Source organism: Nelusetta ayraudi, unplaced genomic scaffold, assembly GCF_046127955.1.
Source record: "Nelusetta ayraudi isolate G7.1 ecotype Tasmania unplaced genomic scaffold, CSIRO-AGI_Nayr_v1 ptg000042l, whole genome shotgun sequence".
Lineage (NCBI taxonomy): Eukaryota > Metazoa > Chordata > Actinopteri > Tetraodontiformes > Monacanthidae > Nelusetta > Nelusetta ayraudi.
The window spans coordinates 11,716,793-11,735,117 of NW_027466092.1; the positions used below are offsets into that span (position 1 = coordinate 11,716,793).

At 43.9% G+C, this 18,325-nt stretch overlaps 1 protein-coding gene and 1 long non-coding RNA gene across 2 annotated transcripts; one reads left to right on the top strand and one right to left on the bottom strand.

Moving 5' to 3' along the window:
• Positions 1-735: 735 nt before the first annotated feature.
• LOC142893642 (alpha-1,6-mannosylglycoprotein 6-beta-N-acetylglucosaminyltransferase B-like) lies at positions 736-16,552 on the bottom strand. The gene is made up of 18 exons (XM_076034431.1): positions 16,257-16,552; positions 15,748-15,803; positions 14,233-14,348; positions 12,132-12,264; positions 11,922-12,046; positions 10,240-10,304; positions 9,382-9,555; positions 9,141-9,308; positions 8,591-8,760; positions 8,353-8,484; positions 7,148-7,281; positions 5,371-5,507; positions 4,662-4,817; positions 4,406-4,552; positions 4,187-4,306; positions 3,992-4,066; positions 2,900-3,060; positions 736-2,770 (listed from the first exon to the last, which is right to left on the bottom strand). Exons 2-18 carry the CDS (start codon positions 15,771-15,773, stop codon positions 2,572-2,574), a joined length of 2,238 nt encoding a protein of 745 aa, XP_075890546.1. The 5' UTR covers positions 15,774-15,803; positions 16,257-16,552; the 3' UTR covers positions 736-2,571.
• On the top strand, positions 3,750-4,557 carry LOC142893651 (uncharacterized). The gene is made up of 4 exons (XR_012927729.1): positions 3,750-3,881; positions 3,968-4,111; positions 4,202-4,322; positions 4,434-4,557. It is a non-coding gene; the product is annotated as an uncharacterized LOC142893651 (long non-coding RNA).
• Positions 16,553-18,325: the final 1,773 nt, after the last annotated feature.

Consider the following 18,325-nt stretch of genomic DNA (forward strand, 5'->3'; position numbering starts at 1 on the left):
AGTTGGGAAAGTGGCGGGTTTAAACTCCTGGAGTGAATTGTGATTTAAATTCATCTGATAGGTTCGGAAACATGAGCACCTTCTAAATTGAGATCCAATTCAATTTGGTTTTTAAATAATATTAATATAATTATGAGCAAAGGAAAACAAACCAGAACGGGGGAAACACTGAAAATGTTATTCAATTTTCAACACTCAATGACAACAACATAATGTTGTTATTACGTAAATGTTGTTACTTATATCATGTATATTGTGTATGTAAATATCACCTTTAGCAAGTCACTGCAAAGCGTTGCCATAATATTTTTCACACATATTTACATTTCCCTTCTCTTGCCAAAGAAAATTACATCTGATCTGATTCTGCCCACTAACCTATTAGCATTGCTCTTGAGAGCCTTTACATTTTTATGCTGTGGTTTAACTCACACCGCCGTTATGCAAAAGCGCACCATCTGTCTGATGATGTCTGTCAAACTTTAATGCATAGCAACAGGCTTCACTATTTTTCCCCTCTAACAGTCTCGTTCATGATGATGTCAGCCAAACAGTTAGGAGTACGGAAAATTAAGCCTTCTGTCCACATGCTCTGCGCTGTTTTGGGGCCCTGAGCTTGAACCTTCGACTATCAGCCTCCTGGGAAGTGAATGACAGCTTTTATATGTAAGAACACATGTAACTGATAGGAATTAACATGACTCATGCAGAAATGACACATCACTTTCCGTCGTCCCTCTGCGTCAGAAGCAAACTTTTATTTTCCTTAAACCCAAACAGCCGTTTGACATATAACACAAGTTGATTTTCGTCATCATTACGCTGTTTATCAAACCGGGCAAAAAGGCGGCCAACTAGAATTTACCGGAATCCATTACAGTCATTATAAGTGTTACGCTGACGGACGTTTACTCGTCAGTCAGATTTTTGAACAGACCTGTGTCGACGGAGTTGCCCCGAGCTGCCTGCTCCCTGAGTTGAAAGCCTGTTCCGGTCAGATAAAGTCCATCCAGGCGAGGGAAGAAAAGATCTGCCAAATGACATTCGCCAGCACGTCGTTTCCAAGAAAAGCCTCTCATCAGTCCAACCGCGGATAACAGCTCTTTGCCACGGCTGGAGTCATCTTTGCTAACAACTGAACCGTGTACGTCCGGCACCCCATCACTTACCGCACTGCAGTTTAGACTATTTGGGCTGTTATCATTTGTTTCTGTCATGAGCTGTTTTGCAAAACGGGATGATGGGATAAATCTGTTGCCTCGGCTCAAGCTTCTGAACCAGATTGGAAAATAGCTTCTGTGTTCCTGTAGCCAAAGCACAGCAACTGTGGTATCTAAAGTTACCTTATGCATCAGCATGTGCTGCAGAATAGAGACCAGCATGGCTCTGTAGGTCATGCAGGGTGTCTATGAAATAATGTGGGTTAAAATTAGTTATTTATTGAGGTCAGAATCATTAAGGATGTCATTTTCATCGAAGATAACTCGAGAAAGCAACATTTATCGCTTCATGTCCACTCAGAAGACAAACAATGGGGTTCTGTCTGTATAGGGAGATGGAGAATGGAGGGGTGGGGGGCAGCTTTGAAGAAAGCTGAGAAGTCAGAGCCATTCAGGAATTGATGGTTTATATGACAGTATAATCATGGTCATATGGCTGCGACCTCCCAGAGGCACCCAGAGGTCATCCATGATTCACTCGGCTAATGAGCCTCATCACTTAGGCTGTCAGACGCTCTTCTCCTGGGCTCAGGCTAATATCTGCAGCCGGCAGCGTGTGAAGAAGGGCGGGTTACGTGAGTGCTTATCCCATGCAACGCTGAGCGCCGTGATACATGGCTGTAATCAAATGAATTATTGAATGTTTATTTTGCATAAAATTGGAGTGGAGTGCACTGCGGTCAGGAGTGGAGTGCAAGATAATGGTATGGCAATTTGTAATATGACAGAATAAATATACTACTAGCAGTTTAGGAACTAATGAAGAAGTACATGTTCCTGAGAAATAGTTGGCATAAATGAAAGTTATTTCGCTGCAACAGTTGCAGACAAATCTAGCAAGTGGTTGCCACCATATTACTAATGAGTAGCAGATCAGTCATATGACATGAAACGATTCTATTTAGCCCTCTGTTTACAGACTCCTGCAAAAAAAACATCCGCTTTTAGTGTTTCCTTTTACATGTTTGGAAGGGGACAAAAACATGGTGACTGTACAGGAACATCTGGCTGGGGCTTTTATCATTCACCAGTCATAACCTGAGACTTAGTCTGGCTTTGAAGCTTTCATTGTGCAGCACTATTCTTGCACTTTTGTGCTGTCCTTTAAACCAGTGACTGGCCTTCGACTTGCGTAAGAAATATTAAGTGCCGTTTTTTTTTTTCCTCAACTGGCAAATCAACCCTTTTTCCCAATCCAATTTGGCAGGACAGCTGGACTTTGGTTGTTATCCGTTCTCTAAGTTTACAATATGCATTGCTGAGCAGTTGCTCTACAGATTCAACCTTCTTTTTTTTTCCCTACGATTTCTACTTTTAAGCTACTTCCTGAGTTTTGTCAACACCATTGGCTTTAGAGGCAGTCAGGGCACAGCGCCACCTGTCCAGGAAGGTGAGCCCTGCAGGGACACAGTCTGCGATGGGTGGGGCTGGAGCCGGCACAGCTGAACAGCAGCGGTTCCTGCTGGAGGCTGCACTCTCGACCCCAAGGACTGTAGGAGGGAAACAGGTGGTTCACGCCCTGGTCTGTTCTGGAGCAGCCAATCCCAAGACTAGAAAAAATAGGAAGTCGGTTCTCAGCAAGAAGGTCACCAAAACCGTTGGCCTTGCATTAATCTTACAGACCTTTCACTGTTAATGTCCCAGCTATTTGTTAACTTCCTGACCTGCTGATTTCTTACCTGGTGAAAGCAGCGGGGCTGTTGAGGTGTTGAAACAGGGTGGGCTCACACACATGGGCGGAACTTCGACACACGTCTACACATGACTGACCCAGAGGACCCAAGTGCGCCCTCAGAGAACTCTGTGGCGGCCATGTTGGGACAGAGTTACTGCAAAAACTCTGCCAAAAAAAAGGAACACAGTAAGAAACGGTGAAATGGATAGTTTAACATTTTGACTAGTTTGCCTATTGCCATAATCCCTATTCATTTCCGGTGATGCTAGCGCCTGTTGTTTTTGGGGGGAGAGACACGTGGGCTGTTAAGCAAACAATATGGAGGTGAACAGGCCTCCTTCCTTCAAAACTTATCAAATAAAAATTTAACAATCCAACAACTCCAAAACGCTCTCATGCACAAGTTGTGACCTGCACATTTATCACCAAACTGTGCAACATTACAAGACAGAGTTGTTTTCAAGGTGGATTTATCGCCCAGAACCGTGTTTATTTGAAGTATCTATGGCTCTCTCTGTGGTGTAACTGTGTCACTCAGCCCAGTGGTTTACTCTAGAAAGTAGTTTTAAGCGTTTGCTTCATGTGTTGTACATGATGGTACATTATCATACAATATTATTTAATAGCATGGTAGGTGTGCAGGTCACAAATAGTCCATGAGAGTGGTTGTATTGCGTTGCGTATTTGATGACCGTAGGAATTTTGCATTAGCAAGAAAAAACGTTGAACTTTAACAGTAAGCACAGATTGGATGAGAAAGAACATTCTGCAAAGAACTGTTTTTAACGACTCCAGTGTTAGATTAGACCAGGGGTGGCCAAACTTTATTGCCTGGATTAGACTATTGTGACTATTGTGAACATTTCAGCCATTAAAATGTGAAGTGGAAGTGAAACATACAAAGGTAAAATGAGATCGGGGTCAAGAGGACCATCCCCCCCACTCATACGTGAAGAGAATTCAACAAGAGGCCACTTATCAGCTGGGTACTGCCGTTACAGTGGGAAGCTATTAATCACATGACAAGTTAATAAGGGTTCCCACTCCGGTGGGTGCTTTTTTAAAATCCCAGGTTCCCTCCATGAGGCCACGCTACCTGGTGAGTGATGTAAGCGTCAACTCGCTCCAGCATTCCTTCGCATGTGAACTCCCGCAGAGTGAAAGGCTTCACCTGCGAAAACAAACACAAGGGCCTGTCTACAGCTGCTACCGTAAGGTAAACACGCACGACAAGAAGGAATGCGCCGACACATTTATGTAAAGGAAGGTGAGAAGTCGGCCGGTTCACCACCTCGGCGCCTCGCAGGATGGATCCTAGCGCCCGGCGAACGTCGGTCCTGTTGGCGGCGTCCACAGTCCACACGTGCGGTTCGCCGATGGATGTCTGGGCGTACGGGTGCTGAGAGGAGATCTGCCATTCAAGTAGTGTCAGTGATTTTACATCCCAACGTCTGTGAGGGGTTTGTGTTTGTTTCCCAGCTGCTGGTTGGTTCTGTTGAAAGTGTCAAACCTGTCTTGTGGTGGGTTTCCCTTTGTAGAAATCATTGTTGTCCGATGAGTGCGGTGGATGGAAGCGAGGCTGAAGGAAGACGCAGCCTAAAGCGATGGCCTCAATGGGAGCTGGACCCTCGTAGGGGAACCCAAGGCCTACAAACACCTGAAGAGGACAACAGCCAGTGAATGAGGCAGAATCTTTCTTGTTTTTAGTGGACACTAAACTGTGCCTTTGATATTAGCTCTCCATTTTGCATTTTTCTTTCGCCGACCTTGGCTCGGTGGAGAAGCTGTGCGAAGCGCTCCTGACTCAGCAGGCCGTGGTTTCTGATGAAGCTCGGCAGGCTGGAAGTTTGTCCTGGAGACTCGTAGACTGTGGCGTGGGTCTCCAGCTCTTCACTGATCCACCGCAAGTACTCAGATTTACCCTGGTGCACAAACACATGTGCTGAAGTCCAACCACGCAGGCCAAAAACATGCACTAACAAAAGCACCGTGACACGAAATTTTGAAATTCTCTGGCTTGTATCAACCTGGTGAAGAGCAGACAGAAAGTACTTGGAAAGCAGAGGTACCAGTTCAGCATTATCTGTTAGCTGCTGCTAGCTGCTATGTAGTGCAGTGCTATATGGAATCAAACAGTAAAACAATTATGTTGGCCAAGAAAAAAGCTTTCAATCTCATTCTGTTATTCCTGTGTCCTGATAAAAGTGTCACTAATGCAGTGTCAAAGTTAATCTCTTTAGCAGCGAACCATTGATTACCACTGTTCTAGCTTCTTTTACCAAGGCTTCAGTGCTTTCATATATGTATGTAGAGTGGATGATATTTAGAAAAGTGGACAACTTTTCCAGCGGAGGTTGACAAGATGGATGAGCAATGCATCTGACAGACAGACAGACAGACAGATAGATAGATAGGTAGATAGATAGATAGATAGATAGATAGATAGATAGATAGATAGATAGATAGATAGATTACCTGCCACATGTACTCCTGTTTGCCATAGACAACTGCAATCCGGTCTTTCCTGTTGGTGTCCTGCTGCACTTCCCCCTGTCCCTCCTGCACCGCCTCCGCACTCACAAAGCCCAGGAAGGAGTTATCAGGAGTGTGAGCTACAGACGAGAGAGGACGGTGTAACTGAATGTCATATAAACAAGTCTATAATTTTGGATTGTTCACATTGCACTCCATGCCTATGGACCATTGTTTGAGAAAAAACGTCATTAATTAATATGTTGGCCTTTGGTCCAGGGTTTTGGGAACTCAGTGATTAAGTGCAGCGAGACTCAAAATAATGCTGCACAGCATAAATCAGAAAGTAAAGGAAATAAGAAGTTAGGCGTTGGTTGTTTGTAAGAGCAGATGCCGCCCTGATACCCTCAGAAGCAACAAGGCAGGTGTGAAAGACGTGTGTGTGTGTGTGTGTGTGTGTGTGTGTGTGTGTGTGTGTGTGTGTGTGTGTGCGTGCATGCGTGTGCAGGTGTGTGTGTGTGTGTGTGTGTGTGTGTGTGTGTGTGTGTGCGTGCATGCGTGTGCAGGTGTGGTGTGAGGCCGCAGCATCTGCATGAGGGCATCCTTTTCTCTTGCTGTCTAAAAGTGGGTGATTAAAAGACATGCAGCTGAGCCTTCCCTCATTCACCCTCACTCCCGCCTGGAATTTCCTGCCTGCTGGGTCTCTTTTGTTTTTTTCTTCTTCATTTTTTTGCACCATTTGTCCACGCTCGTCTCCTACACCTGTCACAACTCACCGCTTAAGACGCTCAGACGCATCAGATTTGCGGAGATGTGCGAAGCGGACCCTGATACGATCAAGGCTGCCTGTTTGGTAGGAAGTGGTGACGGAATGAGGTCGTTTTACAGCTCGCCTTCATCTGCTTGTAAGAGATGTTTTACACTCCTTCAATGCAAAAACAGAAGCAAAAACCAACATTTTCCCAAGCTTGTTTCTTTTTTTCTCCCCCCCAGTCCTCCTCCCCCCCCCCGCCAAGGTTTTGCTGTCTCTTGCCATCAGCTAACAGTTATCCCATTTCTCTCTCCCCCTCAGCAGGGCAAATAAACAGAGCTGCAGGCTGAGACGTGAAGGGTGGCTCTCGGCCCAGCGTGTCCAGCTTGTCTCCATCTCCCGGCAGGATAGGAGAGATGACAGGGAGAGGTGTTGGAATAAAAGTTCTGTCTGGGTACCGAGTTTATTTAGCCCTGACGATTAATCCTCTCACCGAGCGGACGCTTGCAAGGGTGCGAATAAAGGGTTGGTGGTGCTGCCGCTGCATATGCTTATTTACACTCACTTAAGTGTAAATTTGAATTTTAAATCAGTACTTTAAAGTTATTGGTTGGTCAACATTTCGGATGATGGCCCTGGTGACAATTTTAAATCCACGCAACCATTCTGAGTTCCACAGAAAAATTCACCTCGTAGAAGCCATTTACTCCTATGCGAAAAAAGAAACACAACAAAAGAAGAATATAACATTTCTCTGTATTGCTAGTTGGGTGTCATCAGCGACTTAAAAAGCAGATTTTGAATTATTGCATATCCACTATGCCCTACTAGCCATTTGCACATTTGTGAGTTTGCATGGGATCAGCGAGAACACTGCACAGCGGACTATGTTTACACGCTCCTGGAGGTCGCTGTGTGTAGACGGCCTCAGAAGGTGGTGAACAGCCAACATGGAAAAGCTTTTTAAAATGTCAGTGACTAGAAAAAAAAATTACAAACACACACTCACAGACTTACAAACAGACTTACGAAACATAGTCATGTACTGCAGAGGCTGCAGACCCCAGCTGCCCCACAGCGTTTTATATCCATGGCTCTGTGCATAGCTGCCAAGATTAAATGCTGGTTCAGTGCCAAAAGAGTCCACGACTCTGAAGCGACACCTAAAAAAAAAAAAAAAAGATGCAGAAAAATTGAGAAAAGCAGATGCTTGTGTGGGACATAGAATGGTATTGGTCATGGACAATGGGCATCTCCTAAATCCTAATTGCTAATTTGAGGTTTTTTTGCCACTGTTATTACTGTCAATTATTATAAGAGTTTTGTTAATAAATACCACGACTAGCTATAGGAGCCATAGCAAAGAGTGCGCATAAGTTTGGTTATACGGAAAATACTTCACACACACGTGGTGGCAGCTATAGCTCCAGGGGGGTCCTGAGGCCAGTCAATGTACTGATCACCTGCAGACTGCAGCTACGATGCTAATGCTAATGTGTATGTAACGGGAAGATGTGGCATTCATATCCATGTATTGTTGTTGTTGATGTATCAACTTCCCGTGAATACTGAGTTAAAGTGGGTTTGACAACCGATAGCCTACGTGAGGGAATGGGAATGAGTTGCATTTGCAGAAGACCATGATATTGGCACCACTCAGTGCACCGATCGACTGCAGAGTGCAGCTAAGGGGCAAATGCTGTTGTATTACAGATTGCAAAGAATCAAAGGTTTTAAAACTACACATGCACGCCTGGATACTTGGCTTTCTGTCCAAGTGTGCAACACTACAATTCACAAAAGGTGGCATGAATGTAGAATTAAGTGCTCTTAGTTGGTTTGGACATATCTTTAATATACTTGGATTTTAAATTAAGGAGGCTGCTCCTCCATTGTGCAGTCTGCGGTGCTTGGTGAGCAAAGGGTTAAAATATGTTCTCCATGTTTGGTTGCTTAGTTATGGTTTCCATTAGTTGTGGTGCATTATTGCATTATCCATCCCGTTTCTATCATTTCTTATCCTGCAGTCAGGGTTGCACAACCGTGATGATGACAATGATGAAATTCATCCATCATTAAATCATATTCCAGATATCATCTCACGTACTTGCTCGTGGGTTATTGCTTCTAGAGCTGTTCATATAAAGTCAAGAGGTTATTAAAGGTACTTTTTTTTTAAAACGAGGTTAGCAAAAAAAAAAAAAAAAAAAAACAGGAAAACGCTGCTGTCATACTGGTAGTGCTTAAAGGCCAGTCCCATGGCGGCGTGAAGGTGAGCGAGGCCGTGGTAGTCCGTGTAGATAAGGTCAAAGGTGAGCGGACTCTGGATGGGACAACTGCCTCTTCCTGGGGCGGCACCTATCAGACTGGACACAGCTGTCGTCACTCCACAGCTGCCCACCCTTTTTGTTGTATTGTAATATTTTGCGCAAACTGAAGAGGAGAGGCGGGTTGCCAGACGGCGATGCCAACCTGTGCAGCTGCTGCTGTGAGGTGCTGAAGGTCAGGTTGTGGCCCAAGACTGTCAGACAGGCGCTGAGGTCGGCCCACTGAACCAGCTCACCCAGAGGACCTCCTTTTTTCACCATGGCTTCAAATCGCTGGCCAACGCTCCCTGCCAGCGCACCAGGATAAAGCAGCACCTGAAGCAGCAAACAGGAAGGGGAAGACATGCATTCATTATCTCTGTACCCGCTACTCCTGCACCCAGGGTCACAAAAGGTACTGGAGTGTGGACGTGTCGCAAGGACCATGTACAAAGATACACAATCAACCACATACAGCCAATTTAAGGTTCCCAATTTTGCCTCACATGCATTTTTGTGGACTGCGGGAGCAAGCCGGAAAACCCAGAGAAAACCCACACAGACGTAGGTTAAACATTCAAACTCCACAAAGAAAGTCAAAGCCACAACCCTCTTACTGTGAGACCACAGTGTTGACCTCTACACCATGTCAAGAACTTTAATCAGTCATAAAGAAAGAATCATGACCATCGATGCAGATGACTTGTTGCTTTTACCCTCATCCGATTCGGGATGGTCTTGTTGCTGCTCCCCCTCATCTTCAGTCCAGCCCGGATCCACCGCTCTGACGTGCTCTCCACCCTTGTGCGGATGAAGTTCATGGCGGGGCTCGTGTGATTGCCGATGGCCTGGTAGAGTGGACTCAGGGTTGCCCGGATCTCAGCCTGCATGTGATCATTGCCAGAGGAAGTGAATTGGTGTGATCAGAACTTTGCTGCAACTCTGAGGTGGCGGTACCTTCTGTGTGTGGGAGTCGAGCCTCTGGTGCCACGCAGGGCTGGTTCCACTCCTTCCAGGAGCAGAGGGACAAAAGTCCTCGATTTGGCTGAGGTAGGCCAGTATGGAGCAGGTGCCACCGTCCACCCCGTAAAAGGCATAGCAGGGGTCTGATTGCCAGTGGGCCTGCAGAAACTGGCAGGGAAATGGACTTTATACCTCATGTATTGTAATTTATATATTGTGTCTATACATATCCATCCATCCATTTTCAATGCCTGCTTATTCCTGAGCTCAGGGTCACGGGGGTCTGCTGGAAGGGCGAAGGCAGGGTGACACCCTGGACAAATCGCTAGTTCATCGCAGGGCCACATAGAGACAACTAAGACAAACAGCCATTTGCACTCACATACACACCGATGGACAATTTACAGTTTCCAATTCACCTCACATGTTTTTGAACTGTGGGAGGAAGCTGGAGAACATGGAGGGAACCCGAGCAGACACAGGCGGCAGCGCTAACCACTGTGCCACTGTGTCGCATCTACACATATATATACAGTATGTACTGTATACAGTATGTATAGTACAAATATATATGTATTTTCTGATTAGTTTATTTTTTTGTTTTTTACCTTAATACGATGGATTGTGAAAGTGGACCAGATAAATTTCCCTTTGGGATAAAACTTGAACTTGAACTATACTATTTGGTTGTAGCTTTCTGCTAAATTCAAAGCCAGAATAAGTAGAGAAAGAACTTCTTTATTTCTCGTTGGTTAGTTCTTGTTAGACACACCACGGTTTGAAAACTTTGGTAACGTGACAAAACACTTTTCATACAGTTCATGCTAATGCGTTTCAATTCCACATTCTTACCTCCACTTTCTCCGCGCACAGTGGATATGTAGGATCCTTTGGCACTTGGCACTTCTCACTGGGGCCTATGGGTGAGAAATTTTTCAGTTTTTTTTTTTCTCTTTTGTTTTGTTTACGTGGCCGTTTTAAATGCATCATTAACCCAAGACCTTGACATGGGCGACAGAGCGTGCACTCTGGAGCTAACTCACTGCAGTTACTGGACACCCACCGGACGGCTCACAATGAATGGCAGCCATCAGCGGGGCGTGTAGCACGAGCAAGAGGCACTAGAGTCGAGGCAGTGTGTTCTCAGGGGCCCTCTTCCCGTAAGCCCACCGCCACCGTTTCTAGCCAACGTCAATCAACTGGAATGAGCCCACACATCCACACACACCTGACCCACCTACACCGAACACAGGCTTTTTACAATGCTCGCCCCTGCCAAAATATACAGTCTTCAACTTTGTAAAACAACCCAGTAAAATAATAATAATAATAGTAATGATATTAAAGTTGAGACGGGGGAAGGGAAAACACCAGATAAGGGGAGGTGAAAGCGTGTGTGTGTGTGAGCGCAAAGTGCTCCCTCCTCCCGCAGGAAAAAGAAAAGAGTAGACGAGTTGGTGAAAGGACTCCTGGGTAATTCAGTCATGTTTTATGGGTGTGAGGTAATGTGAGAGTGGAAAGGGTGGGCGCTGAGCAGGCGAGAGCACGCTCGTCCGTGTGCGTGCGTGCATGCGTGGCCGGGCGAGCGTGCAAACCAGCGTGGTGTCTGTGTGGCCTGGGCTTCAGGAATCCCCCCCCAGCACCCACCCTTCTGGAGCCACTCTGTTCCCACCTCTGACCCTCGACCGCGTCTCCATGCTCACCACCCAAACATACGCTCCAAGAACCAGGTCCTCCTCCTCCTCGCATGCCACCAGCCTGTTTCACCCAACTTTCACCTGACGCATCTCTGGAGGGTCGCAGGCTCGCGCCGAGACTCTTTCGTCGCCTCCTCCCCATATGACCGCTTGATTGGCTGCGGCTCGGTGGGACCTGTTAAGCCTCCGTTCAAAGGACTTCATCCCCCAGAACCACCTGCACTGTCTGCCCCTCGAATCCTCCCCGCCGGCTTGCGGCCCTCGATTATCACAGCTTGTTAATTTCACTGTGTGGTTAACCTCTGCCGAGGCCACGAACCGTGCAGTTGGCTCCAAGTATGCCGCTGCTGCAACATTCGACCACAGACACGTAGGCACGCACACACACACACACACACTAAAAAGAAAATTGCAAGTGCAATTGGGCCAGTTATGGACGCTGGCAGCACGCTGAGGGGACACGGGTGTTTTTATTTGGTCCAGCTACGACGTTAAATCATATTGTCCCTGGAACAGATCCTAAAAATCTCCCCTCGAGCTCAGGCAGCGGACTGCTCTTAGCGATGCGCGTCGTGAAGCTAAACCGTAAAGTTAAACCGAGCAGATCCTCCCGAGCGGCGAAGAGCAGGTTCCATTTTGGTGCTCGTCCATCCGTGGAACTCAAATATATGACTTTAGACAAAACAGTGGCTCAAGCAGTATGTTCTTGAGTTCGCGCCTGTTGAATGAGCACTTTTCCTGTGCCGAATGCAATTTTTTACCCGCGACAATTCTTTAACATTGGAAAATCTGACAAAGTAATGCAAGAAGATTATGAGGATGACTTCAGGGCTTTACCCCATTGTGGTTTGAGGTCATCATGCACTGCCTGATGGTCTCGGCTGAGCTGGTCAAGCCGCTGGGAAACTCTCCTCAGCTCCTTCTCCACCACGTGAGCTGCCACCCGCTGGTCCTGTCTGAAGCTGGAGTGGGATGGACGCGAAACGCTGCAGTTGGGTTCTCGTATATGTCTGAACGGGTGGTGACGAACATCGTGAAGGAACATACCTCTGCAGAAGCAGGCTGAGATCATCCCTTGTCAGTTGGCCGCGGTCATCTCTCTGTCTGCTCAGCTGCTGCACCTGAGTGCTGAGGGCCTCCAGGCGCAGAGCCAGCCGATGGACGCTCGAACCGTGCTGGGCTGAAATGGAAGGACCCTCGTTGTTAGACGTATATGCATTGGAAAACCCCGTCCCCAGTGCAGATCATTATCATCAGCCAGATTAAGTCATGTTGTTTTATTAGCTGGACCTGCTTCAAATGAAACAGCACATTAATGGCAACGTTCTGTGTTTCTGTTATTCCAAATTCCATGCAAAGGACTAAGGAAATCTAATCTTTTTTTCAGGGGCCGTTTTCCCTAAAGGGGCCAATTTTATGTTATTGAGTCACAAAAATCTCAATAACTTGGGGCTTTTTTATCAGGTCACACACACACCAAACCAAAGTGGTGTGTGTGTGTGTGTGTGTGTGTGTGTGTGTGTGTGTGTGTGTGTGTGTGTGTGTGTGTGTGTGTGTGAATGAGTGTTTACGCGCTCACAGAAATACATATATGTAATTACACAGACTACTCAAAACACTGCATCTATTTTCTCAGTCATCAACACATCAATATGAGAGGCCTGTTGGGTTGTTTGGCATGGGTGCACTGACAGAAGAGAACTGTTTGGTACCTTAGGTACAACTTTGAGGTGCGTTGTGTGAGTTTCACTGCCATCTTGTGGTCATATTGTACATTTCAGTCTCAGGGGCAGAAATGCACGATATGAGAAATGTATGAGAAATTCAATCACAGTTAAAATATGTGCAATGTACACAACAGACTAGACAATGTACAGTATTATAAGTGATTTTAGAATAGGCTCTTCAAGATCAGTTAGCCCACATTGTGTTTTTGAGACACAGAATATAATTACTATTGTATTAATGTTAATCTTTTCATTTCCAGATGTTGCATAACTGATGACTCTACGGAGGGACTGAAAACTGAGGATTTGATGACAGACCTGAACAGTGTGCAGCTTCCCCCCGATGTGCTGGACTTTCCTACACAACCATTGCCTGGCGGTTTTCTTGTACACAACTCGCGGTGGGTCCCTAAAAGGTCGGAGCCACTGGTGGGTCTGCGGCAGAGGCACACCAGTGTCTCACACTGGCAGCTGAAAGCTCATCTCTGTCTGTTTATCCTATTATCAGTCAAAATTATCTATTTCTCCATGCTGACTTTTTTTTCCAGGATACTGCAGTTTAAAAAGGGATTTCCTAGATGGTCTGGGCTTTTGGATTTTAAATGTGTCTATAAGAAAGAAATCATCTCATTTGCAGAACGTTAATACAAAATTTTAATATTTTCAGCTGTGTGTATTCCATTAAGTTTTACAATATAAGTTTCTATAAATTTGGGATTTATCAAAAATAAATAAATGTAAAATCTGCAAAATATTACATCTGTAGAATAGGAAGTTTGTGAGTTGGAAACTTTGATTTTTGTTGTTGCAAGTTGCAGATAATGCAAATAGATCTGTAATTGTGAAATTTTAAAATTGAACATTTACATTCTTTGTGGCATGTGTGTACATCAATTATTTTGCACTGAAGTAATGTTAGAATGCAGGAACCATATCGAAAAACGGACAGTGAGAAACTTATTCAGACACTTGGAGACAGAAAACAGTGATTAAAAAGTTGCTGTATCTGTTTCCAAAGTCCTTCAACTGACGTTTTTGAGAATGACTCATAGCAGAAGAAGTTTACAAGTGGCTCAGGGCCAAAATATGCAAATTTATTCATCGAGCACATCGGGAGAAAAAAAAATGCTGATTTTACAGAAAAACGCGGTGCTGAAAACATCTGTCTGCTCCTGTGAAAACCGTGCTCCACAAACAGGCCCGTCTCCTTCCCCCTCGCGTCGCCGCCTAGCAGGAAACGTTTTGAAGACTGTTGAATTCATCAGTGGTATTCTGTCTCGCCCGCAGAACCCATAACTATCAGACCAAAGGTCGGACCCACCACAGCTTGTTTACGAAAGCTCTCTTTAACACAGATTTTTCACTGAAAGTCCGTTCTGCAGTAGCAGCGCTTGTGTCGGCGAGCGCCCAGGCCAGGTTACCTTGTTGCTCAGGTGACCTCCCCGCGGGTTCATCGCTGGACACCTCCAGCGGCACCCACAGGCTCTGCAGGAGCAGGGTGAGCACGGATAGGCACAGACAGAACACCAGGCAGCCGCTAGAGGGCAGACACGACAGCATAGAACATGCAAACAAATACCTCGACACGTTGCACTAATTGAAAAAAAAAAAAAAAAAAAAAAACTTATTAAGCCGTGTATTTTGTTGAATGGATAGTATATTTATTTATATAGATTTGCTTTCGCATTTTAAGTACATTGTGAGATCTCATTTGTATCCCAGACACCCGTAAAGCAGTCGTAAATAAGTCTGCAGATCTCAAAAATTCGAATATGCAGCCCTCTGTTTACAGTCTCTGGCAACATTTTTTCTAAACCTGCTAAAACTTTATTGTACCTAACTTCAAATATATTTATGAGGAGATAAAAACATGAGAGAGACGAAACTTGTCTAACATTGTTTAGCACTTTTCTGTTACATCACACAGGTCAGATAGACATGAATGAACTAATTTTCATGTCTGGGGAGTGTATTGGCAGGTTATAAAGATATTGTTGATTCTTGATTTCAAACATCAGTGAAATATGTTTTGCATTAGTAGCCTGCAGTACTTGGTAGACACATTTTACATCATTCCAAAGCCTTGACTTAGAGTATCATTTACTAGTCATTTTCCCATCAATTTGAGTTAAGTAATAAAATGTAACACATAAATCATGTGTTCCATTGCAAAGAGAGAATCTAATTCCATTTTACCTCTCCCGAGTGTGTTTGATGCAATAATAATGATTAAAAAAAATTGATGGCCTAATTTTTTTAACAACCCCAGAATTAAATTGTTCCATGACTTCAAGCAGGGACCTTGGTGTGTCAAAACACACTCTTGCAGTTCATGTGTATCCACACACATAGCTGCACGCTCACATGTTCTCCCAGTTGACACTTTAACTGGGGCAGAGAGAGCCATCACCTCAGTCGCACTTTCATCAGGCCAGTAAACCTGCTAAACCCCGAATTAGCACGGTGTGAAGCCCGGCTCGGGAGCACGCTACTCCCACCGCCTATAAAGCTCCCTTTTTTTTAGAACCAGATAAACAGTTTCCATTTTGTGTTCCATCAATCTGCATTTCATCAGAGCTGTCAGGGTGCTCGTCAGAACGTCACATCTCTGTGGTGGAGAGAGGTTAACGGAAAAGCAGCCAAACGATTAAACTTCACGGAGCGTTGTGGTTAACGTTGTGGCCCAACCACGGGCTGTGTCACATTTGGGGAAAAATAGTTGCACATATGGTTTTGTACACTATCAGCTACATAATGGATTATTTTTTTGTTGGGTCGGGTTTATTTAGCAGGTTTAACATCAGTTTGGGAAGCTATTAAAGTTTGGAAAATGTTTTTTTTTCCTCCTTTTGTAGCTTGCGTTACTGTATGACATTAACGCATGAACATTGAACCTTGTTTTTTCCAGACACTCATCTCATGCTGCAGAGCCTTACCTGCGAGGCCGCAGTGCAACATACATGGCCTTCTGTTGACAGGATGTTGGATCTCACTGTCAAAACAAAATGACAGATGCTCAGTGATGTATTTGTCCAAAAAAAAAAAAACTTCAATGCAATCATATGTGTCTTCATGTTGGGTTTCAATGTTTGGGTTTGAGTAATTAACATCTATTGTTGTTTCCTTTAAATTGCAGAAGCAATGGTCACATTTTCCACATGCATTGCGTGCAAACATGACAGAGTTGTGAGCAGGACAGCACGATTTGGCCACTGCACTTTTAGACAGTGGTCTTTCTTCTGTGAGCACGTTGAGCATGTTTATTAAACTGGAGAAATGACTGAACTTAAATGAAACAAAGCTGCCATCACCGCATTGTTGTGTGTCAGAGTCAGGGATGCAAAAATGTCAACAACTGAGCAGAAGAGAGAAAAGACACAACCACATGGACAACCCCACACACACACACACACACACACACACACACACACAAATACATCCTCACCTCCTTGGCTCTGCTTCCAAACTCACTGGCAACCATCAGGACCGTTTTGAAAAACACACAAACCAGGAAAAAAAAAAAAAGAATGAAGTCGGCAGGAAAGAATCTCATCTCTGTTTTTGTTTCGTTTTCTTTCACTCCGTCTTCTTTGGCCGTGCCTTTTCTCCGTCTCAGGGCCTATGGGTAGGCATCCTGTGGTTGCCAGGGTAACCTGACTCCCCTTTAACGAAAACAATACCCCGAGTGCTACTTAGGCCTTTCACAGACACAATGGAGCCCACGCTATTGGGTGACACAGTTTCTTTCAGCGTCTCCAGCTAGACTGAAGCCTCACTTGTGAAGTGATGCTCAAGCAGCTCATTTAAAAGGCTCGATCGGCACAAAACTCTGCCACTGAATGGCACAAGGCACACAAAGGACAGCCAATTAAAAGACAGCAAAGTAGGCATGATAGTGAAATTAAGTAAAATGACCACAGGGAAATTTTAGTAATTGAGAGCTAAGTTTGTTTGAAATTCAGATTTATCTTCAGTTGTTGCGTAAACCAAATATATAAAATAGAAACAAATCTGATGACTCATTGTTACTGGTGAAGTGCCACAATGGCAGCACAAGAACACTTTTGTTAAATGGATTTCTTTTGTTTAAAATACTTCTTTTTTTTTTAATAAAATAAAAAAAATCATGTGCACTGATGGTTCAGTGCACTTAACATTATTTTTCTTCTCTATTCCAGTAATTATGTGGAGGAAAAATGTCACAACTCAGAGTTTGAGTGGAAAATGATAAAGAAATTTCTTTACAGAAGGCTTTTTGTTAATAAGAAAATTAGCTTTCTCCTAAAATGAAAAGAAGAGTTACAAAAAAAAAATATCAATAAATTATATTTCAGTTTATCCTAAGCTTCCCCAGCCCACAAAGGTTGACCATTGATCCATTTTCACTTCCTGCTTCTTCCTTCATTCAGGGTTCCACAGTTTAAATAAAAGTAAAACAGTGTGATTTTGTTTGCCTGAGGAGGGCGACGTTGAGTCAAGATAAAGACTTCATACATTAGAGCAGCCTCAAATAATTACGTTTCAATAAATTCTATACGTCTGTAGTCTGAGTCTTTTGGATTGGAGATCTAAGTAATAGAATTATTAGGATTATGATGTTGATTATTATCATTGTTATTATTATTTTTTATTATCATTATTATTTTTATTATTATTATTATTATTACTAGTAGTAGTAGTAGTAGTGATAGTAGTAGTAGTAATGTTGTTATGTTAATAAAATAAGAAAAGAAAAGTTCATGCTCAAAACACAGACAACAACAGTGAGCCGAATTTAAAAAAAAAAAAACGCTTCTTGTCCACATATTAAATAAATAAATAAATTACAAAATGAATTGAATTACTACTATACTAGTATCATTTGCAAACATTCACCATTTTTGCGTGTTCCTCATTTCCACTGGCTGTCAGTTATACTAGAACAGTTGCCTAATGAGATTTTCTGCTTTGCTAAATGCTGAACAGACATTTCCTGCTTATTTCCCAACCGTGATGACTAACTCAGTTTTTCAAGAAAGGGATGTGTTTAAAGGTATCATTGTCACTGCGCCTCATGTTACCTCTGTTCCTTAGTGTTAAACCGTCTTCTTAATGGTGCATGTTTACATAGTAACATCCAGTTAACAAGACTAATCCATTGGATCTCTAAATTCAGCCTTACAGGATTGCTCAGATCTCAGAGGCTTTTCTGTAACAGAGTAATGGTTTCAGGTCAAGTTTTCAGATTCAAGCAAAACTCATCTTTCTGCATCAAAGTCTCTGCTATATGTTTGTGAAGATATGCATTGGTTTGGCCAGCTAGAACGTTGAGCATTTGAATGTGAGTGATATCTCGAAACCCAAATACTTTTATGGATGTGTAATCCATAATGCTGGTTCAAAAAAAACATTTCATCATTTTCATCATGAGCTCAGATGACACCAAGTCTCCCCTTACAGCAAAGCTGTGACCTTACTGGCCTTGATAATAGTAATTCTATTATAACAATAATTATAATACATGATATCATAAAT